The sequence below is a fragment of the Gadus chalcogrammus genome, chromosome 12 (assembly GCF_026213295.1).
Source record: "Gadus chalcogrammus isolate NIFS_2021 chromosome 12, NIFS_Gcha_1.0, whole genome shotgun sequence".
NCBI classification, from domain to species: domain Eukaryota; kingdom Metazoa; phylum Chordata; class Actinopteri; order Gadiformes; family Gadidae; genus Gadus; species Gadus chalcogrammus.
In genome coordinates this window covers 30,829,639-30,857,620 of record NC_079423.1, presented here as the reverse complement: position 1 = coordinate 30,857,620, position 27,982 = coordinate 30,829,639, and the positions used below count along the sequence as shown (strand labels likewise).

Genomic DNA, 27,982 nt, shown 5'->3' with positions numbered 1-27,982 from the left:
CAGTCGCTGACGTCTCTTGACGTCATTCCACCTCATTTTAATGTTCCCCTCTCGCCACCGCTTCCTACGCACGTCTGCTCCTCAATGACCAACTAAACAAACTCAGAAGTGGCCTGTGATGCCGAAGGGCAGGCTGTATCACACGTATCTAACAAATACCGAACCAGTCAAAATACAGAAGCAGGCCTATACATGGACGAATTTAGTTCTGAATAGCCTGGTTTATAAGTGTTTCAATTATATTTATTTATAATATGTATACGTTCAAATAAATAAATATATATATATAAAACTATGTACGTGAAGTCACAGAATATAATAGTACGCAAAATACCTCAAATATAATTTATATATAGTATATCAATGTATATATAAATGTATTTAAATGCATGTATATGTATATAAATATAAATGTATACATATATATTAAAATATAAATGTATAGATAAAGAAATGATATGTTAGGTGTTTGGCGTCCTGTTATTATTATTATATTGTGACTTCCCGACGCAGTGAGCGTCCGTTGAACGGTCGGTGAAAAGCCGCCCGAGTTCCGCGTTCACGACGGGAGTGTGCGCGCGCGTGGTGGAAATGGTAGCAAGATGGCGGCGTTGAAGGAGGAACAGTGCTACGGACTGTCCTGTGGAAGAGTGAGCAATGGCAGTAATGTATCCGTCTTTCACGTTAAACTAACTGACAGCGCGTTGCGAGCGTTTGAAGGTTACCAAGGCACCAAGGTAAACGGCCGTTTGACACAAAATGACATTTAAATTCCTGTTTGAATCCTCTGTGAACAGCTATGACAGGCTGGTGTTGCTATGATGGTAGCAGCAGCAGCCTGTAAAGCGCTGGCTAGTTGGCCACACAACTAGCTAGCTAATCTTTTTTTAACCAGCCGCCGTCCCCTGGTTAAACTAAGTCTGAATGAGCTTTAACAATAGCCCACTTGGAATGGTCTAGGTCCACTAGCTGGTAAACGTACTGCTGTAGCCGCTCTCTTACTGGACAGTGGGTCCAGCTCCATTGCAGTAGCCTGAGTGTAGACTGTTCTTTATCACTCAGCCCATCACTTATTCGATGTGTTTGTGTACTTTGAATGGCAGCAGATTCAGTCGCAATAATGTGCTGCTATTTTTGGGGGGTGATATTGGCCCCGTTTACGGATCCTTCCGAACAAGTTTGCTGAGCTGTCAAATGTGTGTTTGCCAGGTAGTCTGAGACTGTCCGAACTTTAAACAACAGTTTAGTTACATTCAACAGTCATTTGAGATGTGTCTGGTTGTGTGCCTCGGGTGAAGCGCTTTGAAGAAAACCTAGAGAACACACAGTACAGAGTATTTCTTGAGAATTGCATCGCTTCGTAGTAAGATATGCATCTTTCTCCAGCCGACAACAAACCACTGATTTTAGACACGACCAATAACCGTACATCGAGCAATTCAAGGAACAATTTCCCTTCTGTCGACCGTGTGAGGCTATAGATTAACCTAAAGATTTTCTCCAAGGCATCGCTTTGCTGTTCCCAGCGATGGTCCATGTGTGGCTAGCTAGTCAGATGGCCATCTAACGTTTCAAGTTCTATAAATATTTGACTGGGAGAAACCTGGCAGGCCAAAGAGGACACTTTGTTACCTCCAACTTCAGTGGCTGAGTACAGCTGGACTTCAGCTGATGACCCAAGTCAATGACATTGATGTGGCAGTTAAATTTCTTGATTACAATGTATATTGTATTGACTCGATATGTGTTAAAGACACAAAGAGGAAGTAACAAAGTTTTCCAGAATTCGTCTGATTGGTATAGTGTATAAGTGTTGTCCATTAGGTAGTATGTACATGTTGTTGTTTTTTAGTGGCCAAACGTTTTCATTTTGCTGCTCACAATTCATAATTCTGGAGAAGGAGTGCGTTTTTATTATTATTGGCCAGTATTAACTTGGCACAGGCTTTGCATGCAGAGATCTTTATGGGCCCAGGTTGCACCATTTGGTGATTTCTCCGATCTTTATTTCTACATTATCCTCTGTCCATGAAGAAAGAGTTGAGGGCTATAAGTTATGCAGTACTCATTTTCTTTTACGCAGTGGAGCAGCCAATTATGGCTTTCTTCCTGTTTTTTTATTGTTAAGACACAGGCTATACCTCTCCGACATCTACTGCCTGCACAGACTTGTTTTGCTAATCACTTGTGCAAAATTCCCCAACATAACAGTATCGGTCCAAGATTATTGTACGTTTCTGATTAAGGCTAAAATTGTCTGTTAATGACCTTGATCTGCTGCTATGCTGCTGCACACCTTGTTTGAACAGTAGAAAGAAAAGTGCTGAGTGTCTCATGTAGGCCTGAGCAGCGAAAGGATCTCGGGTCAGTTCTGCATCACCGGGAGGGGTGGGGTACCGCGTCTGCAGCGAGGACGGCTGGGGACGGAGAACCTGGCATGTGGTCCAAGGACAACGTGGAATAATTAGAAATATATAGGGGGGCTTCATGGCAAGACGGAGGTTGTCGTGGTCCAAGACTACGTGCTGGGTCCTGGTCTGAAGTTGTTTTAATGCCCCAACTGGCCATGAGTTCCAAACCAGCATGCAGTGCAATTATGCAGGTGAATTCTTTAACTCGTTGAACATACGTTTTGTGGGTATTACAAGGTTATGTTGATAGGCTGTGTCGATGTACGCATTGCTCTTAATTGACTTGCCTGTGGTGGTACATATGCGCTGCATATGTTTAGTGTTCTAGTTTTATGGAATTGTTAAGCAGACAGTTGGCGAGCTGTCTGTTAGCTGATCTGAGTAGGAGAGGTGACATTTGGTGTGAGCCAGTTCTTTTGTGTGTCGAAGTCGAAGGAATGGAATGAAACAAAGTGCTATCTGGGGTGTAGACGGGCCAGGGACTCCTCATATTCTACTGGCTCTGACACAAGCAAGAGAATCAAGTGAGCGTTGATGAACATCACCAACCTCAAGGTTACGAAGGGGACAGAAAGATGAGCTCATGATGATGTCATGGCTCGTACGTGTGTATGTATGTGTATTTACATATAGATAGATGGATAGATGGATCTCTATCTCGAAGACTTTTAGATGGAGATCTAGAACACCATAACGCTTTGTCTCCTCAAAGTCCAAATTTGCTTAATATGTAGGGCTAGAGTTATTAGGAAGAATACATATTCGGGTCAATGCTATAATATCGCTACCATCAGGTGTATGATGTGTAAGTGGTTTGATCTTGTTAAACTACATTGTCCTGTGTTGTGTGGGCTATTACTGGACTGTAAGGATTCTAAACGTGTTGCATCGAAGCTATGAGCCATCATCGGAAGTGAGCTTGTTCAATGATTTGGCCTACATCTGAGTCATCCGTATGTAAATGAGTCCAGTGCAGTGCACTTAACCCTATTCTGTTGAATGCCAGATGTCGATATGATGATAAATCCTGCTTGTGTTTCCAAATTTAAAAAATAACTCATTGGTGCCAAACCACTACTCAGTGGGTTTGTGCTGGGGAAACATTTTCTTTTTGGGCTGTTTGGAACATGTGTGACCCCAGATTATGAAGTACCCCAAATAGGAAATTAGATATCGAATAAATATATATATATATATATATTTTGATAGCTTAGTTGCACTTGGATGTAGTACCTGATCTCCGCAGCTGTATTTTGACAGTATTTGTGGCTGTGTGTGTGAGTAGAGAAACCTCTCAGTGATATAAGTTTTACCCCAGAGGTAGAGGAGTGATTCAGTTTTAATGAGCGCTGGTGTCTGCCCTGCTTATCCTGTAGTCCTGCGTCTCACCCTGTACGCTTTCAACTGGGACTGCTATTGTATTTCATTTTTTACTCGCGACAAAACAACAACCCCCTCTCCCTCCCCATCTTACTGACCTAGCCAAAGTTTGAAAAAAAAAAAAAAAGAGCTTCCTTTTTCTTTAGGATGGATAAACGTAAAGGCCTCGTCTCCCACCACCGCACGCACACATTCTAGCTCCTATAGGAAAGGTATGGGAAGCAGTAGAGACTGCCGGGGGATTGTGTTGCCTGTCGTGGGTCAGACGGCGCTTGTGCCATAGTTATTTAAGGAATGCTGACTCCCCAGTTTCAACAGATTGACCGGCCACTGAAACAGATAACTATAAACTACCATTGCCAAATTGTTCTCCAAATGTCATGGTGTTCTTTTATGGCCTTCGCAGTTCACACAGGACAACATCATCCCGGTGTGAGGGCCTTCTGACGTGCTCATGTCGCCTGAGATCCTGAGATCCCTCTGTGTGTAGGTCCGGTCAGGCCTTGGTCCCAAGTCACTAGGGTACCTAGGGTTCTAGAGAGTATAGTCTTGAGAGGCAAATAATTGCGTATGGCAGAGACTAAATACAGTGGGAATGCATTTTGAGCATGGTTCACGCTAAGTCAGGTGGTGTTTAGTCGAGAGTCGGCCCTCCGTTGAGGACGAGGGTCAATAAGGCGATATGAATAATAGCTGCGATCGTTGATGCTGACCGTACCCTTGAGCCAGGCAGGCGAGGAAGCTGGGACGATGGGGGTATTTAACCCTCCCTGGGAAACAATCATTTGACATCATGGTTTGGATTATGGTTGTTATTTTAACCTATTTCTATTCACAGGGAGCATCATGATGTCTGTATTATAGGTTGAAGAGGAGGGTGCTTAAACACACAGGGTACTGGTCTGTGATTCATAGGGTCCCTTGAGGGGTTTTCCTGACAGAATCCCCTGACCAAACGCTGGGGATAAACCGTGGGGCTGCCTCTGGTCTGGCGTCGCAGCAACAATGTGAAGGAACACACCAACGCTTTCTGCCCACAGAAAAAATGTCGACCTGTCAGATTAAGGACACGCTTTTCAAGTGCATCTTGTTTTAGTTAGACTGGGCACCAATTATGTGTTGTGGTGCTAGAAGTTGTTTAATAAAGTATTTGGACAGATGATCCCCGAGTCATAAAATAATTATTATTTATATAATATTTAATGCACGATAAATGTTAGGGTGTACTAATTAAAGCCATTTACTAAGTCTTTGATGTAGGGTCAGAATATGAGGTGGTGTTTTCATATTAATATGTTGGTAAGTGTCTACCAAAGGTAAAACAAGACAAACTAGTTCAAATTGGTGTCCAAACATTGGGTCAAACATCATTGTTTAGGGTCTGAGAATGGTAACTTAACTAAAACATGCACCTCTGAAGCAATGGACCCTGTTTGCTTTCAATGTTGGTAATATTTATAATCCGGAAGCCAGGGCATTTTGCTTGACTTGCAAAGGCATTGCATGAAATGTGAGTTGAAAGTCAATATATTGGCTTTGTAATTGCTTGCTCCATGGCATTTCCCATGCCACATCCCTATTCTGTGGCCAGTGGGTGATTGTGTTTGAATGTCCATAGGCTTGTCATCAAACCATAGTCAGAAGCCACACTCTGGCCCGAAGGTTAGCTGGCTTCGTGGAACATTCTGGGCTGCGGGCCCAGAGAATAGTGACATGTCAGCAGCCCATTCAAATGAACAGGCTGAGTGGTGCACTATGTTAGCATGGCTTGCTTGGGAGGGGGGGGAAAAGCTAAATTCGGTGCTCTGCTAAACCCTGCAACGGTAGCACGGAGAACGTGGCACCATGAAAGGTCTGGTGTAGTTGGACAGGCTATGGGAGTTCATAGCCCGACTGCTACTCAGACTAGCCTCCTGCAACCGCTCTATCCACAGGGCCTAGGTCTGCTGAACGGCCTCCTAACTTAAGCTGCACACTACAACCAGGGCTTATTTCATGATAAGGTTCTTACCTGGCAAAGTAGCTCATAGATAATCCAGTTACAGTGCCACACTGTGGTTTCCGAGCTGACAAAGTTGCCTATTTTATTTAGTGTCAAAGTATGACGGCACGATATGGTTGGCGCGATGCACCGATTGATCAGCCGCCGATCACGATTGGCCGATCTATATTCCTATATACTACTTGGAGACGTTATCTGCCAATCTACTTGGAATTTGCCTATGCAGGAGCCGATCACGTGACTCTAACGATTGTTCACAGAGTCACTGAGACGGTAATGTTATCCTGCTTTAAGATAATTAATCTGTACTCACACAATAAATTGAGGCATCACTCAACCCTAGAAAAAGCCTTTAGTTGATCTCGCTGATGGGATGCAATAACCAGCCTGAATCTTCCCGGGCTTCATTCTGCTTGGTGTTATTTGAAGTTTTCTTTATGTAGGTTTGTGGTAAAATTAGTAAACCTAGACCTGTCGTTATTCACACATCCCCGTGTCAGTGGAGGACACTACTGCAGTATCTTCAACCTGATATGACCGGCGTCTCCCCGATCTCTCCCCCTGCTTCCTATGTGACACTAACTGCTCCGCCTCTTTAACGGGAGATGAGCGAGAGCGTTTTTCCGTGACTCTGAGCTGCGTAGTACAGCCAAAGGATTGCAGCCGTAGTACTCTCATGTCAACATGGTTCCTACAACGTGAAGCAGAGCTTTATTGAAACCTAGACTTCCTAACGGCCCCGTCTGCTGTGGCTGGGACCCCGGTCTCAGCTAACCAGAGGCCCTAGAGGCTTATGCACGCTTATAGACACGCGTCGCTTACCTGTCACACTCGTTATTATGATTCATATTTTATTTGTAGTTTTGGCTAAATTTATTCGCACAATGACACATTTCCAACTTGTTTCCGCGTGTGCTTAACTTTAAATCGATCCTGATCAATAATATAAGTTACCATTGGTTATTGCTGACTTGGTTGACTAGTTGGGATCCTGTCACACGAGACCTCTATCCGTTTAAGTGATGGCCTATGCGTAACACGTTGTGTATCTGGATAATAGGCTTGGCCACATAGCATGAACCAGAAGTAGGCTACAGATATATAAGCCTTTCATCATGTAGCCTATACGCATCGTTGCTGATCACACAACCTCCATAAACAATCCCGAAACACGCAGTAAAATCAATCAGGCCACATACAATAGAATAATGACCAATGATCTGTCCAAGTCACTATTTGTTACGAAAAAAACGTCATAACAACGCCCGCTTCCTCCTAACTAACTAAGAGCCCTTGTATAGGTGGCGCACATTCCCGAGGACGTAAGGTGGTGGTGTTGGAATTCCGGTTTATTGCATAGCATGATTCATGGCATCGGTGCTCCACGTTGCCAATCATGAGATCTCTCTGAGTGTGGTGGTGATGGCTGGTTGAACCTGTGCTGTGCACACTGATTACTCAACGTGTAACAGGTGTGAAGCCTCACCCAACCCCAGAGTTCAGACTCCAGTCAGGTGAGGCTGCTTAATCCAGCCGCCATTCACACACACACACACACACACACACACACACACTCCCGCAAATGTATTTGTTTCACTATAAGAAAAATGCACCTGGTCGCTGCATCCTTTATATTTGGTTATATTATTGATGGAAATATTAAGTTGAGTGTAATGCAACCAGAGCCTTGAGTAAAGCGCTCAACTATGTATGAGTAGTAAAGTGCAGTGTTTTCCTGCTTCTGGGGTGAACATTTAATGAGCATTGAGACGGAGCTGTTTATGTTGTACTTCAAATGAATGAACAACATTTCGTCCAGTAGACTTGGTTTTAGCGCCTTGAGTGAGATGCTGGCCGCTATGACCTTTCTGAGAAGGACGGGCAGAAAACGTTATTCCCTAGAGGCCCACGGAAATGTTGCATTACATAAAAGTGGGATTCAATCGACACAGTGATGACCTTGTCCATCCTGACTGTATGATAACTTATAGAATCATCTTTACTATATCTCTATTCTGGGAATAGCCATCAGCTCGGAATAATAAATGAGAGGACCTTGTCTGTACTGACATGCATTCATTTCTGCACACCAGGACGAATGCACAAAACGTCTGCCAAGCAACTGTCATGCTGCTGGATATATGCAATGTGCTTCGCTAGGGGGATGAAGACAGAGGCAGGCTATTGTTTTTAGTGTGTGTGTGTGTGTGTATTTGTAAGGCCTTGGCTGGAAGATGGGTTGAAGAAGAGGGGGAATGAGATACGTCAAATGGCCACATGTCTGAATCCAACCTTGGTCTCTCCAGGCCTCCGTCCTGCACGGTTGTGTTGTCTGTCGGTGGATCCACCGAGAAAGTAGTGTTACGTTGATGCTTTGTTCTGTTTATTTGAAGAATAAAAAAAAGTTGGCTGAGAATGAGAACTACAAACACGATACATCCACACAGACGCTCTGTGAATACCTGATAAACATGGTTTTACACGTTTCAAACTGTTACGAGGACCGTGATGGCAAATCTTGGAGGTTTACGAGGGCCTCTCTAGAAGGGGGTACTGCATTACAGGGAAAGGCTGGCATCTCCTCGCCGTTATTAAAATGACACAATTAAAAACGTGAATAGGCTGAGGAAGATATTAAAGTCACTTAAATCAATTTAACTGTTTTCCGCACAGGGACTTGGCAGTTTCTTGACTACAAAATGCATATACGATTAAACAAGTTCAAAGCGAGTCATTTTCAGGTGTTTATGAAGTGACACCAGTTGAGAGAGTAGACAAGGCTTTGGTGGATTAGTGAAAAGCCACTATGTTTGAATTCAGTTCAGGGATACAAGAAAAACAAACTACTCTCAGTGGTACATTTGATTGGTGGTCTTGATTATGTTAACATTTGAACACATGTTTTTTTATTGTGGAAGTGTTTAAACATTAACACATTGTTGAAAAATGGATGACAAATGCTGTGTCTGAAATGGCTAATTTGTTTATTCTCAACTTTCAGGGCCTCCCGACAGAACCTTTGATTCGATTTACTGGAAACCAAGGGGTAAGTACATCCTTTCCCGAATATATGATGTGTGCAAAGCTGATCACATTTTAGTTAATGAAATATTACTTACTTGGCATTGAGTTTAATCTTTGACAAACTATTCAGTGCATTACTTTTACGGACTAACTATGTTTAGCACATTCTGGTTCTGCAAGGAGATGAATGAATGCAAAAGTGATTTTAAATAAATGTATGCTTGGAAAATAATAATAATTTAAATCAAGAAGTGCACCTGCATCAGCTGATCAAAAGGTGTTATGAGGACCTGAGTCTTCCGGTTCACTCTGTTGGAGATAAACTACGTCAGTAACTGCTGACGGAATTGCATTAAGATTGCCTTTTCCTTTTTCTAGCCATTGTCATGACCAATCCATTGCATTGACATCTGCACAAAGCCTGGAGATAGTACAGTAGAATTGTTAAGTATAGTTTTGTATAACTATAATGGTATAGTATTAGTAACACCAGGCTGGGCTATCCCTTCAAGTCAGCAGTCTTGCAGATGCTCATTGTAAATTTCCCTGGGTTCACTGTATGAATAAAGAATTGGTTATCCTTGCTATTAACTGCAACAGTAAGTGAGTCGTCGGACTCCAGTACAGATCCATTTGCTATAGGATAACTATTGTTCTGCTACTACATCTCAAGTCGATTTGACTCTGGGTCAAAACCAAAAGCATATTTCTGATTGGTGTGAATGCAGTTGACTGACTTAAATAATTAACATTGAACACAAAAAGGTCAATAGTTCACCTCCCCGTTTCAAATTATTTCTCTTTTTGAAAAGAGAAAAAGGATTTTCCTAAATTACACTAATAATTTTCTTCCATAACTAAATAATATGTCTATTGAGCCTATAACCAGACAACTGCGATTATCCCTTTCCAATCGATATTATTCAAGACTGCAGTGTCAACCATGCCTTTGAGCAAGGCACTTAACCTTGAATCCCTCATGGTGGCCTGGTTGTTGCTCTACGTAACTGCTCTCTCATTGTCTGTGTGGTACGTGAATGAGGATCATTCATTGTAGAAGCACTGAGCGATCACAGTGGATGATAAACTTTCAGATGTGATGTATGTCCCCTCACACTGTCCTAATGTATGGGGCTGCCCCGCTAAACATTGACTTCCAAGGAACTGTACCGGGCATCAATACTCATTTTGTTGTTTGATATATTGAATACTTTGTTTAATTTAATGTTTCTCATGCATACATACTGAATGGATGCATTCTAGTGAAGAAACTCAGATTGAAGGCGGTTGTTCCCGTTCCCCAGATGTCCTTCATATGCGCAGCTTTGCGTTTAATGCCACTGCCCTGTAAAATGCATCCAGAAATAGATTTTTGCCACGGCATCAATTGCGGTCGTACCCAGATCAACTCGATTTCTTGTATTCATTGCATAAATGCCGTGTGGATTACCACTGATGGCTGTTGGTTTGAGGTAGAGCCCCACCTTTCCATGTTTTCTTCCCGTATTAGATTCCTGAATCATTCACCGTTTTTTTGTACCCATCCAGATCACGTGCTGAGCTATGTATCTAGTTCACATGTTCTGTTCTGCCTGTATGCTCATCTTTCTGAAAACGTGCACCAACGGAAGCTACGCAAACATTCAGTTGTAAATGTGAATAAATACTGTTTCTGTTGCTCTCCATACTTGGTTGATCTAAGTGGATAATAGGCGCAAGGCAACTTGGTTGCAGGTATGGGAAAGCTTTAGAATGTTCAAAGGGCAGTAGGTTTTTATTTGGGGTATTCTGGTCCTTTACAGAAGGCCCACAACAGTGGGGTTAACGGTAGTGCCTTTGTGTGAAGTTCCATCGTACAGATGGTTTATCACTAGCCTGGCTAACGCCAGACCTCATCTCAATCTACATTGATGAGTTCTGGGAACCACACATTCATTTTCTCGTATTTGAGGCGTGGTTTATGATTGCCCGGAGCCGTTTATTGGGCGCTGGGAATGTCTTGCCAATCATATCAATTATACCAGATGACGTATGTAGAGCGAAAGAAATTTGATGAGGATTTGGGAGGGTGTGTCGAATCCTTCCCTCCCCGTTCTGTCATTGGTTCCCTTCCTCAGGCGAAATTTGGATCCATGGAACCCAGGCTGCCTAGCAGCGCGAAATGAAATCGCGTGCAAGGCAGCATGGGTATACCCAGGCTAGTTTATCATGGCAGCCGACAGAAATGATGGTTGCTTGCCTACAAACCCAGTTGTTTTATCGATGAGCAATCGTTAATTTCACTCCGCAAACACAGCCCAACAGCTGTTGCTGCTATTGAGGACGCATCCCAGAGTCTACTCTTGACACACTCTTGTATAGTGTGTGTGTTTAGCTATAATATCTTAGTTTTTTCTTGATGAAAATGTAGTCGAACATCCCACTGAGCACCACAGGGTGAACCAGAGTTGCATGTCCATTTGGATGGCTCTATATACCGTGTGCTAGATAGGTAGGTATGCTTTACTTTCTTTGATTTTTGTTCTTCAGGTACTATAAACTTGAACAAATGCCAGCTGCCACTCTGTTTTAAGCGCACTTGTGTCTGCACTCAAGCACAACATTTGCTTGTCTGCATTGTCATGTGCCCTTTGGGCTGCTACTTTGTTCTTTTTATTATACTCTGGCTCAGTTTTCCAACTTGAAAAGCTAACTTGTCCAAACGGTGAACACGGCAAGCGTTCAGAACTTGGATTTTTGGATTTTAACAACTGCGCTTACCCATGCGTACATTTCTGGCTGACAGAAGATCCAGTAGGTTCTGGTGCAGGAGTTTTCATATTCCACATCAATTGGACAATTTTAGACGGTATAGCCTTTTGGCCAGCTCAAGTTATTTTTATATCTGCCATCATAAATACATTAAAACAAACGACTGGTTCACCATCTGCTGTTCATTTAAAAGTGGTATGAATTCGCACATTTCTGTCAATATCTGTGTATTGGTGCAAGTTTCACCTCAAGCTCTTGACATTCACTGCTGATATTTTAAGTTTAGATTGTTTACATTTACTTGCAGCAAGAAACGGTCCCACTTGACTCCAGTCATATCTTCTATATGAGTTGAGTTACTTTTTCACTCGGTTAACTGCACTATTTCTAAGCTCAATAATTACATGAAACCTATCGTGAAAGTGATTCCACTGAGGTCACCTCCGTGTGATGAATGAATGAGGAAGTGATCCATCTTTTGGGAGCCCTGATCCTTTATGCATTACGATGCACGTTAAGCTGTGTTTTTTTTGGGGGGGGGCACTAACTAGGCTGGTTCCGCGTGGTCATTCTGTGAGGAGGAGCTCTAATACCCCCCCCCCCCCTCCCCCTGTCGTCCTCTTCCGGGTGAGTCAGGAACAGGACTCGAGTCCCTCCTCTGAGCCTTTCAGCCACTTCCACCGCGTCTTAATCATCTCTGGTTTCACAAACAGGCTCACACTCGACATCCTTTTCCCCTGGATCAGCAAGAGCATTACTGTGTACAGGTGTAGAACGGGGACTGTGAATGCTTGTCTCTCTCGCCAGCGCGCAGTGGGAGGGGGGGGGGGAGAGAGAGAGGGGGAGGGGGGGGGGGGGTGCAGAGGCTGTCGTCATGGCTGGTCTAGGTCCAGCTGTCATACACCGCCGGCTCCTCACCAGCAGCATCATGTCCCTGATACTCCTAATTAGTGCTGGGTGAAAAAATAGATTTAATCGATTTTGGATCGCTTTCATTAAAATTCTGTTGAAATTTTATTTATGAGATCGATTCATTTTCTTTTTTTTTTTTTTTTTTTTTTTTACTTTTGCACTTTAATAAACAATGCCTTAATGCAATTTGCGGCGGTGGAATGTTCAAGTACACTTTCACTTGCAATTCCTTTCTAATTTCAAAATTGCACTTAAAACCTGTTGTTTAAGATGAAGAGAAAAAATAAAGTACATTTGTATTTATTTTGTAACAGTTACCTTTTCATTATTTAAGAACAGATTGAATCGAATCGTGATTAATCGATTCAGAACCTTATGAATCGAAATCGAATCGATTTAGGAAATTGGCCACGATACCCAGCCCTACTCCTAATGGAGCTATACAACCTACATGTCTTCTAGTGACCCCACACACTGTCTCTGGCTAGACCGCACCTGCCCTACCTGGTTGTCATAGGTAACCACTGTAACAGACCGGCCTAAACAGGTTTTTTGAAGGATGCATCAAGCACAAATTAGGATTTGAAAGCTCTACTTTTTCCAGAACCACTGACTCATTTTAATGACTAAACTCTTCAGTGATTGCGTAATATGTACCACAAATTTTCTACATAACTAAACTACCTAACTTCAAATAAAATAAACTATTTATGTTATTGTGGTTCACTGCAAATCTAAATAAACCAAATCTACCCTACACCAAAACACTGTGTGCTTGATATCAGCGGGTTTGTGATGCTATCAGATCTGCTCTAAACGCTATCCGGCGTTGAACGTCATGTTGTTTTCGTCCTCCGCTGTTATGCAGCGATACCTTTCTCAGTGACCTTGTTGTGCGGCTCACGTGGACCACCACAGTGATGTGGGCTGTGACCCAGAGGTTCAACTGGCTCAGGGGGTAATCTTGACTCTGAGCCCCTTGTGGTAGGCTGCAGCGACGGTGGCAGAGAGAGCGTCGTGTTCCAGCCACAGCGACTGTCTCGGGTATTCAGGGCCTGGGGTTTCCAGGGAAGGGACAGCAGGGTTATTTTTAGTTGACCACCTGCAGGCCTCGCATGTGTTTGGACCTCGGGTAAACAAAGCTGAGCCACCTTCAGCCGTGCGGTGCAGTGAGGCAGCCCCGATCCCTGACCAAGGAGCCAGGGTTTGCCTCTGCACTGATCTAGGGTTAAGGCCCAATCCCATTTCTACCCCTTACCCCTTCCCCTTACCCCTGCCCTTACCCCTTCACCTTACCCCTTCCCCTTACCCCTTCAAAACAAGGGGTAAGGGGTAGAAATGGGATTGGGCCCAAGTCTTTCACCTTCAGCTCACTGGGAATCGGGTTGTTGTTTTTTCTGAAGGGGGCATAGTCAAGATCACCCCCAAAAGGATAAACGCACCGTTCCTGTCATCATACGTCTATATTTCGTGTATTTGGTTGATTGGAACATTGTTTGAATTCAGACATTTGAGCTGGACAGGTTGTCCCCTGGATGCACCTTGCTCTGCAGGGCTTCCTTCCTCGTCATGACCTGCCACCTCCATGTCTGGCTTCTTTCTTGACCTGACGATCGTCAAATGTGGCTCTCTTTGGCCCTTCTCACCATCACCTTAAGGTTAGCGATGACCGTGGAGAATGAATGCCAACGGGTAGACGCTTTGGTTTCACACAGCGTTTGTGTCTTTCTCTTCCTTTTTTATTTACTCTTTAAGAGGTATTTGTGTGATACTAATCCCAAAACTATTTTGGGTTTTCAACGGTACTTCTGCATCGCATCGCATCGCTTCATTGGCCAAGATAACTTCCCCTTTTGTAACCAAAAACAAACCAGATTAATAATTTCAGGGCTGCTCGTCTATTTCATCGTAATGCAGATGGGATCAGGTGAAGGGTAACATCTGTGCTGGGAAGGGAAGGTTACTATTAGGGTCGACTGGTCTCCAAATTACCAAGAATTTTGAAGTACTCATAGCTATTCTGCTACTTCAATCTTTGTCTTTTTTTTTTTTTTAAATACGGTTTCCGTTTGTATTTGTCTTCTCTAGCTGGAAGCTGGTCAAGTAAACCAGGCAGGAGATATTGGCTGTCTTTCCTGGCTTTATTTTTTCTTTTCACCGCCTAGAAGGAAAGCTTTGATTCACATCTATAGATTTGTCAAGTATCTGAATATCTGCTCCATAAAGCTAGCTTTTCTTTGTGTTGCTAATTGGATTTATGGAACGTGACAAGTCGACTAATAATCCTATATATCACAATGCGTCTTCAAAGGAATTTGCGACATCGATAGTACGGGTACCAGACTGAGTCATCCCTCAATTGCGTCAAAGACCGGCTAATCTGTGAAGCCTGATGTGTCATTGTACAGTCACTGCATGCAAAACAAACTATGTGTAAGGGGTTTAACTGTTTCCATCCAAAATCATAACCATATGGCTCAGTTAATCCAATTTCCACCAAAACATTGTTTCACGGTCATCCGTGGTGAAGGAAAACGGCAACTATGATTCATCTGGCTTTGTTTGTAGTGACCAAATTTATTTGAATGGAATCGGCGCATTTGGTCTAAGTTTTCCCCTCTTGTCTCTTTACAGAAAATCTCAATACCGCGACCGGAAAATCCAAGCGAGCTGCGGACGTTTACTTTCTACCTGTCTAACGTGGGGAGGGACAACCCCCAGGGCAGCTTCGACTGCATCCAGCAGTTCACCACCAGGTGAGTCGTCACTCGGCCCCACAGGTATCAGAGACATGGAGGCCGACCGCCGGGCACTCTCCCCTTTCGTTCCGCCAGCTTGGGTTGATGACAGAAGGGTAGAAACGAGTGCTGAGAGCATGCAGTCGAATAATTGGCTTAAAAACTATCACCAGGTGACTATTCTGATAAAGCAGAGTCCTTGGTGCTCCAGAAATATTCAGTTTTGAAAGAACTTTGTTGAAACCAGTAGATGAAAGGATGCAAACTCCTCTCTCATATCTGTCCCTGTCATGCAAAATCTAGGAGATTAACTGTTGACTGAAATAACTGGAAGGGATCACACATTTGGATAAACTCGGAAAAAAATAAACTGCATGCTCCACTTTGATTCCTCTTGGAAACCCCTCTTCTGAAAGTATTTCCGACGAGGGGTCGATTGGAGGTAATCCACGTCTCTGTCTGGATCCTAACAAGCCTCTAATTCCAATACAAACCATCAAAACCGCGCTGTGCTGCCAGCACCGTCCCCTCTCCTGCCAAGCCCTCATCAAAGTGGAGGGGTATCAAAGAGTCTGAGGAGAGCCAGGGAAGGATGAGATTTGATGGCGCACTGATCCGTAATGTGGGAATCCACAGTTGGGTGGAACGACAAGCGGACAGAAGGTGTTAGCCACGTAGTTCCTTTTTTATTCCTCAGCTCGGGGCGAGTTGAGCAATGAAAGGCTCTGCTCTGATGTGGAACGCAATCAAGGTTTGAACTCTGAACTTTCGGGTCCTCTTAATCAGTTACACTTCCACTCCCGCTCTGTGGCGCTAATATGAATTGAAATAGGCTTAGAGGCTATTTCTGTCACTTTTGAACTCTGGTTAAAGCGATCTTGCGCGCGATTTTCCAGAAAGTCGCCTCGCCTTCCCTTCGCAGCACCTCCAGTCATAATGGCGCTGTTATTTGCCTGCCCCCTCCCCTAACGAACCCTCGCTCCGTCTGTTGTCACAGCGAAGGCAGCATTCAGCTGGACTGCCTGGCCGGGATCCAGGACAAGATCACGGTGTGCGCCACCGATGACTCGTACCAGAAGGCCCGCCAGAGCATGGCGCTGGTGGAGGAGGAGACCCGCAGCCGGGGGGCCATCGTCATCAAGCCTGGCGGGAGATACGTCGGTAAGGACGAGCGGAGGGCACCCCAACGCAGGTTGATTTTTGTTTTGTGGGGACAGATGCAGTGCACGTAGACACACTGAGAACAGCGGTCCAATGCGAGTAGCACGCTGCTCGTAGCGGATGCTTCTTTGCAACGCCCCTCTCTAGACGGGACGGGTGTTCAAGTCACGCCAGAGGGCTTCCATAATGGGCTGGTTGGAGAAGATGCACAGCCACCCGAGCGCCCATTAGTGTTATTATTCATAGATATTATCATTCCTATCCCTGATGATCATGTTTTTCTACTTGCCCAGACGTGACACCCTTAACGATACAATCCCACAAGAATCCCATTAGTATAAATACGCTGGAAACGTTCCAAGCAAACATTTAGAATCATTGCAACACATTGTTATGATTCTTAAATCCGATCATTTCAGTTTGACCCATCAACGTTTGTTATGAATTCTCGTTCACTGGTTGTCATCTGGGCGTTTCACGTGTGGCACGGTTGCAATGACCCATATAGAAACAAGACAAGAGCACGGTTTCCCTTCCTTAATGACTTGGCTGTACTGTACATCTCAAGGACCCAGATGGCTGCTATGAGCCCGTGGCCATGCCACCACCAGAGGCCAGGCCAGATGGGACCACACCTGGTGTTTGGGCTGTCAAACCAACACACTTGTCAGTACGGCTCACTTGTTACCAGGCCCTCAATGCTGATGGTGGCTGGTTCGCTTCAGTCCAGCGTACAATGCATGAAATAAATACACGGGTGAAAACACAGCGCTTTAGTAAGTGCCAATCGCCCAGTAAGGCGATGTCTGGTGGTCCTTACTGGGCGAAGAGGGCTTTGTTGTTATTCTAGTTTCCCCCGAAAGCTACAGATTTTTATTTGGAAACGGACACACTAGAGTCAAAGGAGAGAATTTACCGGCCACAACGCATAAACGACATGGCTGGTTTCTTTACTCGGTAGCCCCTGCCTCATTACCTGTGAACAAAGCGCATTGGGGAGGACGGCCAGCGTCGGTGCAGTCCTTCACTGCCCGACACTGACTCATAAAGGCTTTAGTCCTCTCTGACCGCGTCTCAGCCTCAGTGGGAGGTGAAGCACCAGCTGACACTGAGCATGGTTTACCGGAGGCTGTTGTCGATGTGTTTAGGTCCGTGCTATGATTCGATACTGGTGTTGATCATCGTCTGAAGGTTATCATACTGCTCTTGACGTGAGAATGTGTGGTAGAACACAGACTTCAGCGTGTTTATCCTGAGGCCAAGTAATGCCCCCGGTTGAGGAGTCGATCCAAGGTATCCCCCACTGTGTTGTTTGGCCTGGTTCGGGCTTCACCACGACTCCCGTCTACAAAGGCAGTGTGGTTATTCTACCGCCTGCTTCCCACTGCTCTAACGTCGCGTGTGGGGTCCTCCTCCCTAGGCAAGAAGGTTCAGATCCGGAAACCGGCTCCCGGCCTGTCGGACGTGGCGCCGTCTCGGAGGACGTCGCGGCCCGTCATCATCTCCAGCACGGCCCTGAAGAAGAGCGCCGCGCAGCAGAGGCCGCTGAGGGAGCGCCTCATCCACCTGCTGGCCCTGAAGCCCTACAGGAAACCAGAGCTCATCCTCCGGCTGCAGAAGGACGGCCTCTCGCAGGCCGACAAGGAGACTCTGGACAGCCACCTGCAACAGGTGTGCAGCCGGCCAGGGATCATACACGGGTGGGGAGGGGGGTGGTGGGGGGGGGGGGGGTACAGACTCTGCATAGCGACCCCCCCCCCCCCCCCCCCCCCCCTCCTACACACTTATTGTGTTGTTTACGTCCTGGTTATGGTACTTAGCTGTGTAGCTATCTTTGTTGGATATAGGGAATGGGTTAACGATTGCTAGTGGATTGCTTGGCACTTGGTCGTAGGGCTGGGTCAAAATATCGATTCATCAATGCCCTGCAATTTATTTGTTCTCGATTCAATTTCGATTCTGAATTTTTTTTAAATAGATTATTTCCAAAAAAAGAAAAGAAGCATGCTCAGTCATTGTAACATAGAAGTGAGTATACCTAAATGTACATTGTACATGCCCTTTTACATTTGTCCATGTTATGATTATTACTTTTATGCTGCAAATTTAGCTCAGGAGCAAAACTATACAATGGTGTATTCCCTTTTTGCTAGTTAAAGCCCAATGAAATGGTTAATTCATTTTGAAATAGTTAATTCTAAATAATATGTAGGTATTTTTTTCATCTGCACGTATTATTGAATCGATATCGAAGCAATTGGATCAATATCAAATCGAATCGATATCGAATCAAGACCTAAAGAATCAAATTGAATTGTGAGGTACCTGGCAATACCCAGCCCTACTTGGTTCTATGAACATCCTTACTGGTCCGACAGATATATTGTTCACCTTGTTCTGACAAATGTACTCGTTCTGAATCACTTTGGATAAAAGCGTCTGCTAAATGTAAATGTATATACCAACCAATTTCTGCCTTTTGTAATCTCTCCAGGTGGCGAACCTAAACGGCAAAGATAACACCTTCACATTGAAGGACTCTTTGTTTAAAGACCTTCAGAAGGACTGGCCAGGCTACACAGAGGGCGATCAGCAGCTTCTCAAGAGAGTCCTCGTTCGGTACGTGAGGGGTTTGCCTCAGACGCACACCGCTCTGATGTTATTACTCCATCAGCCTTCAAAGGGTTGATAGTTATTGACTTCCTGATTGGGAAATAATTTGCGTGTCAGTGATGGATATCCCATTATGTACTTGATTCCTATTAGTTATAGTTATGGTTTTCGTAGCCGTCGTCATCCAACCTCGTGATGTTTCATACAAGGCAGGTAGTAGTCCATACTCTGTAAGCGCTTGTTTTTGAAAATAAATCAACCATTATGGGTCCATCTCCGATAAAAACCAGAGCCTGAGGTAATGTAGAGCTACCAACTCCTGAGTTTTGTTTCCACTTCTGCGATGTTGCTGTAAGGTGGCAGGAGGTTCCTCTTCTGCATACGGAGCTGTACATAATGTATAACATGCATGTTTGGCTTCAAATACAATATCAATTGTATTGTAATATTACTGCCGAGTGCTCTGACCTATACAACGCAGTCAATTTGATCATTTTAGCCGACCAAGGTATCGTATGCACAAAGGAGGCAGTTGAGTTTGGTCACTTACTTTAGTTAAATCAAGTATATCAACTTCTATGAAGTTGATATACATTTAATGTAAGTTTAATGGCGTTAAATTGAGTCTTGTCGTTATGCTTTTATATGTAGTCATTTCAGTATAGGATATGACTTTTCTCTCCTTTCACCCTTTTATGACCTTTCATACATGTTTTTGGCAGCATATATGGTCCAAACATTGCCATTGTGTTGCGTTGCCATGGGACCTGAATCTAAACGAGCCCATACGAATTCTTTGCTGTTTTTATTTCCTCATTCTGCCTGCCACACACGGCTGCTGCTCTCCCCACACAATGACCTATTTTTGCCTACTTATGTTTGTCAGCTGATTGCCTGACATTTGGAGCCAATATTTTGAGTTGTGAAATGTGTGAAATGTGTGACGGTTGGACTGCGTGCGCTCTCGAGCATTACGGGTTATTCTGCTTGTGTTGGTGTTGTTTAAGGTAATTCAAGTGATTCCTATTGACCTCCGACTACAGTGTGATCAATTACCTGTACAAAAACTAAGAACACGTTGACCCGTCCCAGAATTCACTCGGTCTGAAGCAAGCCTAAGGACTGAGGCTCAATAAAGCTCGTTGAGAATCCTCCCTTAATCATGACCTGCAATAACCCGAGGCATGCAAATTCAGGTGGAGCTTAAACGTATTTCTAAATGATCTCCAGGACTAAGGTTTTTTTAATGAGCGCCACTTGACGTAAGATATGTATTTAATAAATGTATTGCTGAAGGTTAACCTCCGAACATCTAAACATAGGTTCAACATTATATCCATAGCTATTTTTAACCGTTCTAATGGCAGGTAGCGTGGGCCCTCCCACGAGGTTTTTCTGTGTTTCATTGAAGTCTTGTGTGCTCGCTTTGTTGACAGTACATGCTGCTGGCGTCGCTCCCAGTGGAAAATATGGTTTCTCAAGATGTGGGACAGAAAGGGAGAAGGCGGCTCCCATCAAACTATATATAGAGCAGGCAGCACGGCTCAGGGCTGGGCTTGGGTTTACCAAGAGAGCTCACAATGTTTTGGATGCACCAGAGCAGGAATAGTTCACATTCTCCGTGATGTGCTCAGACATTCCTGTGGTGATATCTGAGGGCAGCTCGAGTCTATCGTTCTCACTGTGCACATTTGCATGCTCTAATGCATACGCCAGTGCATACATTCCGGCTTGTGTACACTAGCACACGTTTGCAATCTCTTGCGTTCCCGGCTGTCATATGTGCAAATGAACTTTGAGCCTTATTGGTCAGTTTATCAACTAACTGCCAGCCTTTTGGTAACCACCAACCAAACCTTTCCCCACTTCTTGATTACGTCCCAATCTACCCTGTCACCAGCTCCCCAAATCTTCCTCCTCTCCCCCCCCCCCCCCTTAGTGTAGAGCTACAGAAGAACCCAAGCTAAATGATTCAGAGGCCTGGGATGCAACAGTGTTCGAGCGTGCACTGCTCTGTGTGTGAGCTGGCGTTGTTCCCAGGTTCACCTGTATACCGTCCCCTATAGTCTCTCGGGGGGGGGGGGGGGGGGGGGGGGCACTGGCTCCCAGCTCTCAGCTCTCATGTTACCTTTACCGGCGCATTTAAGCCTCCCTAACGACCATCACGGTGTGTCCAGTGTTCGGCCTGTCCCCAACATTGGACGCACCATGAAGAAGCAGTCCTAGATAGGGGTGGGAAAAATAATAGATTCTTCGATGCATCGCGATTCTGTGTAGAACGATTCCGTCTCGATTCAGATAATTAATAATCAGAATTAAAAAAATAAAATTGTATTTTTATTGTATTTTAAATTAAATTTGTTCACCTCCTGCAACATTTTCTTCGACAGAGAGGAATAATTTGAGTAGTGCTAAAATTATTCAATTTATCTTCAATGTGTATTGGCCAATCTGATATTTCTGGACGCGATTGCGATTCAACCTACGCATAGCATGTACGCACACTCAGAGCCAGACACAAGAACGACAAACAAGTTCTTATTCTTATAATTGACTAAGAGCCGGATTTTTTTTAATGACATAGAAAAGAAAGATTAGAAAGAAAATAAAACGAAATCTGTTTTTTTTACCTACAGTGTGTTGTAATGCGAGTTGATGATTGATTATTGCATTGTTCATAGAAAGTCATATTTGTGACAAAAGCCCCTAGAGGATGGGGATGACGAAACACGCATGAAAGACTTGAGTTGGTACCACCTGGTAGGGCTGCTCGATTATGGGAAAAAAAAAATGTTTTATTTATTCTGCATGCCTCTCCCAAAAATAACATTGTAACTGAGAACTTTGAAATTTCGCCTTATAAAAATACACAAAATGTCAAAAAGAAAAAGTTCCAATCTAAAATTATAAACAGATATGTATCCAGCTGTTCTGCCTTTTCTATAAAACATTAAAAAAATAATAATAATAAATACAAAAATCGAAATCGTTTGACGCAAAAATCGAAATCGGATCATCCTTCTTCGTTGTTGTTTTTTTTTTCTTTCGCTTGAAGTATTTGGATTTGTGGTTTGTCCACAAGCTGCTTTTGTGTGTCAGATTTATGCGTGCGTAATCAGGATACACACACGGCGTGTCATGCCTCAGCCAAATGGTGTCGCAACGCAGAAGGGGAAGCGCAAGGTCACAGATCATATTTGTCAGCGGCCGGTATTGCCACTGGATCAGCGCTGTTCTGCATATTTCAGAACGCAGCCCACAGTCAGAGTACTTTGACCTTTTCACCGCGCACGAGTTTAAGGGGCCCTCATTTAATCTTCTACAGCGCTTTAAGTTGGCCTTAAGCATTTTCGTTTGGCTCGAGTAGACCCTAATCTCCCTTGTTTTATAGAAAACCGGACCAGTGAAATCCACCAGCAGATATAGCCCATGCCATAATCCTTATGTGTGCCTTTGTGTGTGTTTCTCGTTTTTCTCTCAGGAAAATGTGCCAGTCCCAGAACACTCCTGTGACCGCACCCCCTCCCGGACCCCCTCCGGCCCCCCCATCTGAGAACCCCGTGAGCCCGCCCAAAGAGCTGGCCAGCCACTCCCCATCTCAGGTGAGTCCGCCCAAAGAGCCGGCTAGCCCCACCCCTTCTCAGGTGAGCCCGCCCACAAAGCCGGCCGGCAAATCCCCTTCTCAGGTGAGCCCCTGGGCCCCCCCCCCCCCCACCAGGGAGTCTGTCTTTACCTCCGGTGCAGTCCCCTTCGGTCCGAGTGGGGTCCACCTTTCCTTCACCTAACCCGGTGGGGAGGGGGGGGGAGGGAGGGGGAGGGAGGGAGAGAGAGATTTCTATGGAGATGTTTTCTGCTCGTTCATAAATATAAACTGGGAGTCATCGTCGTGCCCACGCAGGAAAAGGCTTTGCCGCTATTCATTGGAATTATTTGGTGTGTGTCAAGACAGACAGACGGACTGACTCACTCCTCGATGACCAATACCTCGCACACCCTGCTGTGTGACGCAGCAGACGACCTGTCATTCTTCTGCCTCTTTCCTGTGCCCCACCCAAGAGGCTACCCCCCCCCGCCCCCCAGACGAGGGCTGCTGATAGGCTGTGTTCCCTGGTGTTCAGGTGTCCATTAGGCAGGGTCGAAGCTGTTCCGCTGCCGGGTATTAATAGTGACTTCCTCTCAGCGGGGGGGGGGGGGGGGGGGTTCACCTGACTCACCTCTGTCCTGTCTCGCTCTCCCGCTCCCTCACCCGCCCACGCACATCGCACGCCAACACATACACGCACACACACTCGTGCCTGAACGGGAACCAACACGAGGGCCGCTGCGTCTCCGCTGGGCCGTGGGTGGGTGCGGGCTGGACGGGTATAACCGGTCCTGTCGGTGAAGTGGTGTCCAGGGGGTACTGCTCAAAGGAAAGCAGGGTTAAGGAGAGCTGCGTGGGTCCAAACGCGGTCCCGAGTCGTTGGTCCATGCTGTTATTTCAGGGCTGTAAGTCTTCCTGTTGCGACAGCCAACCGCACACGGTCATTAGGTGAGCCACTCCCAAAGCGGTCAGCCCACAGGACGAATCCCTCTTCTTGTGTGTGGAAGACATCACTCCCACGCAGCCCAGAATAGAGGCTGCTCTGAATCGGTCCTCAGTTTGTTAGTTTTTTCACCTTTTCCCCTTTTTCTTTTCTTCACCATTTTGCTGCAGTAAAAAATACTTTATGGAGTTTCCAGAACGTACTATCTCCCACGTTTGGAAATCTGCCTCATGAAAGCGAGACAGGCCGCGCTGGTTTAGAGTTTGGGTCCGGGTAACACATTTGTTATGGGTTGTTTGTCATTTAGTGGCATTGCAGTGAAATGACGATGTGACGTGTATCACGCAGTATATACCACCATATTGTAGTCTAAATGTTCACTAAATGATTTAACGTTGGTACTTGAATTGGGCTCCTTCTCTGACTTTGTGTTACGATCCGTCCAGGTCTCTAGACTTCCACCTGATGATGTGGAGAAGTTTAAACTTTCCACCCTAAATAGTGATATATCTCTATAGATATTTGTCGATATAAATATACAGTATATCTATAGATATATCTATTTATACACGTATATCGAGATAGAGGTATATTGAACAATTATTCGTCGAAGGCGAAGTGAATAGTGGGGATTAGCTATTGAAGGAGCCTGAGGAGAATAATTGTTTTAGTATATACTACACGTGAACACTCAAGATAACACTTTTTGCCGGGTTTTATTGATTGAGATCTCAATCATGGGATGTTGCCCAACATCCTGAGATAGCGAACCAATCGAATTGCGCAATCTTAGGAGGTTTACATGTAGCATACACTAAAATACACTTAAATGTCTATATCGAGACAGACGGTAGGTATAGATAGATATCTATCGCCTTATATAGATATCACTGCTAAATATCAAATGTCCTTGTTGACAGAAACGACCCGCTGGCGACTTCATCGACCCTCTGGCCAACAAGAAGCCTCGGATATCTCACCTGGTCAGCAAGGCTGCCGCCGGCCCGCCCAACGGAAAGCTCACCTCATCCAACGGCAAGGAGGCGGGCGGGGGCAGAGACGGGGGCGGGGGCCACACCACGACGACGGCGGCAGGCGGTGGCGGCGGCGCCAACCGCGGCGTCCGCGCCGACGGTCGTCCCGGACGTCGTCATGACGACGAGCAGCTCCCAGCAGCTCCCCCTGCTAGACATTCCGCGCCCCTTCGACCCGCTGTCCGACGTCAGCAACGACTCGAGCCACAACGGCCGGGACTGCGAGAGCCAGGAGGCGGCGCTGTCGGAGCGGCTCGGCCCGCAGCCCTCCCCCTTCTCGGGGCCCGGCGCCACGGCCGGCGCCGCCTCTCTCGCCGTGCCCGGCCTGGGGCCCGCGTCCCCGGGCCGCACGGGCCTCGCCGCGCCCCGGGACAAGAGTCCGTCCCTGCACAGCAAGTCCAAGAAGAAGTCGAAAAAACACAAAGACAAGGACAAGAGCAAGGAGCGGGAGCAGGAGAAGGAGAGGAGGACGGCGGCGGCGGCGGCGGCGGCGGCGGCGGCGGCGGCGGCGGCGGCGGAGCCCAAGCGGAGCTGTGACCTCATCAGCTCCAGTCCAGAGAACGCCAAGAGCAGTATTCCACACAGAAGCACAGGTACGCTGGGGACACGCCGTTAAGGCTTACTTATGGTTCCACGGTGACGTAAGGTAATGACCACGCACTCGCTTCGACGTACTCGTGGCCCTGTTTTGGTTCTGTGTCGGGTCGACGTTTGCGTTCCGAGCACCAATTGCTGCCGTGTCGCAGGAATTTTTGGGAGGCGCACGTCCGTCCCTTGCGCTGGACGCAAGGAGGGTCCGCAAGGAGGTGATGGGGCCGTAAAGCCCCCGCGTTGCGTCGACGTCCAACCATAACTAAGCCTTTGCACCTTGTACTTGGTACCGGGGGGGGACACACTTACACCGAGGCGGAGCAGGTTGGCTGGTAACCGCAAGGTTGCTAGTTCGAGTGTCGAGGTGTCCCTGAGCAAGACGCCTCACCCTCGCTGCTCCTGACGAGCTGTGCTGTCGCCTTGCGTGGTCGACTCAGCCCGTGTGTGAATGTGTGCATGAATGGGTGAGTGTCGGGCCATATTGGAAAGCGTTTTTGGATAAAAGCGCCGTATAAATGCTGCAGTCCATTACATCTCGTCGCTGAAACCTGTGCTGTCATTCCTCGGGTGGGTTCTGATTTCTGTCCGAGTTGACGGGCGGGTTTGTTTCTTGCAGATATCAACGGAATGTTCAACAATAGCAGTATTCCCTCGTCCTCATCTGAGATGGCAGATTATACGACGTAAGTTCATCCAGGCCCGTCGTGTCACTGCCCCCCGTACCGGCCCACTTCACATGTTGTATAATATAATGTAACGATAGATGATCATAGAATACCTTCGTTAGTAATCTATTGGAGGATTCAATCTCATTTGGTTGAACAACATGTCAACACGTAGGGGCGAGTATTATTCTCATGATTCCCCCCCCCCCCACAACCACCACTGAACCCTCCCTGACAGGAAGTACCTGGTGATTGGCTCCCCGGAACAGCGGCAGACGTATAAGACGGACTTCAACGCGGAGTACAGCGAGTACCGGGGACTGCACGCGCGGATAGAGGGCGTCACCCGGCAGTTCTCCGTCCTGGACACTGAGCTCAAGCAGCTCCCCCAAGGCACAGACAAGTACAAGGTGAGACCCCCCCCCTCGCCACGGCACGCGGCCATATTGGGAAGGGCAGCCTCTCCAACGCCTGTCGTTATGGGTTATGATATTTTTAGAAAGTCTCGTTGAGTTCTTGATCTGTTTTGCCAGAGGGTGTTGAAATAATCACATCTAGATGAGCATCACATACAGAACAATTCTAGAGCCATGGATACACAATCACAGCGTTCACACGTATTAATTAATATTGCACGGACGTAAACTGTAGTGTTTTTATGGTGTTTCTGATGAAAGGGTAGTTGTTGATTTGGGTCTGAAGGTGACGTGGGGACTGATTGTTATTCATAAAAAGCAGACGGGGCAGATGTCTGCTTGAAATGTTAATCAAGATCTAACCACATGATCATTCGATGGTTAATGCCCTTTCGTCTTCTCTTCAACAGACAATCCACGATCAGATACTTCAAGAGTATCGCAAAATAAAAAAGGTACGTACTTCCAGTGTTTTTCCAGTACTTACTTTGGTGTCATGAATCATTTCACATGTATGAGTAGACCGTTTCTGACGCTTCATAAACCTTTTCTTTCCTTTCTTTTCCAGACTAACCCAAACTATAGCCAAGAGAAGAATCGCTGTGAATATCTACACAACAAACTGGCGCACATAAAGAAACTTATAGCCGAGTACGATCAACTGCACCCACAAAACTGGCACTAGCTAGGCGTTGCTTCCGTATTCTCAGTCAGAGGAAGGAAAACTCTGGATTGTGCTTTTGCTCTAAAAACAAATTGAAAAAAAAAACGAAATAAAAAACCGATGAAAGATGCCATGAAGGGTGACTTCCCTTCATTGGGGCCAAAAGCACTAGTGATGAAAAAGCAGATTCTATTTTTTTCTTTCTCTCTCCCTCTTCCTCCCTTTTTATTTTTCCAGAGACGGGACGTTGGCTGTTGTCGGCCGCCGGCCCTCTGTCACTACACTGCTTCACAGAAATGACCCAGTGTGGCCTCTTGTTTTTATTTGGTTTCTCTTCTCCCGAGCTCTCCTTATCATGCACAGAGATCTTTCAGAGAGTAGACTTGGAATGGTCCACAGTGACTCTAGGGAGATCTCCCAGTAGTCTCCCAATGGTTGGGTCTCCAATTCGGGAGTATTTTGGTGGGGGAGGAGACGAAGTCTGCAGAACGCCAAATACTATCCTTTGAGAAGAGAAATACAAGAAGAATGAAATGGATGATATCAGTTTTCCCGCTTATACTGAAACGGACGGTGGTGAAGCTGAAATTATTTTTTGTATTTATTTTTTGACATGGGGTTAAGAGTCTGTTAGGATTTTACTGTACACTCCTCTCCATATCAGTGCTAAAAGCAGTATCTCTTTTGTTTTGTTTTTGTCTTCAGATCTTGAAAGTCAGCCAGTATTTATTCAAAAGAGGCCTTGGCCATCCAGTTATCAATCTTGCTCACTTTTCCTTTTTATAAAGAGGTACCGATAGACCTATTGATCTAACTGAAGAGAACGCTACTCGATGAACAAAGTCAGGCACAGGTTTCTGCTCGACTTTTCTTAAATTATGTGCAGATGTCTTAACAAGGGGAGCATGTTGTAAAAGTTGGGCTTTGAGAAGCTGTGAAGTACTGCCCCCCCACCCCTTCCCCCCTCCCCTTCCCTTTTGACTAGCTGCAACGCTTGTCCATCAAATGTTCTTGGATATTCTTTCTTTTTTTTTTGCTTCCCTCTTTTGGTCACTAAAGCCCAATCCCATTTCTACCCCTTACCCCTCCCCCTT

The 27,982-nt window shown here is 45.6% G+C and overlaps 1 protein-coding gene across 1 annotated transcript; it reads left to right on the top strand.

Moving 5' to 3' along the window:
- The first annotated feature begins 555 nt into the window (after nt 1–555).
- Nucleotides 556–27,982, top strand: ell (elongation factor RNA polymerase II). The gene is made up of 13 exons (XM_056604764.1): nt 556–737; nt 8,795–8,839; nt 15,115–15,236; nt 16,216–16,379; nt 17,800–18,050; nt 18,874–18,998; nt 22,474–22,594; nt 24,439–24,576; nt 24,668–25,145; nt 25,760–25,826; nt 26,047–26,218; nt 26,635–26,679; nt 26,793–27,982. The coding sequence occupies exons 1-13, from the start codon at nt 603–605 to the stop codon at nt 26,907–26,909; spliced, it is 1,980 nt and encodes a 659-aa protein (XP_056460739.1). The 5' UTR covers nt 556–602; the 3' UTR covers nt 26,910–27,982.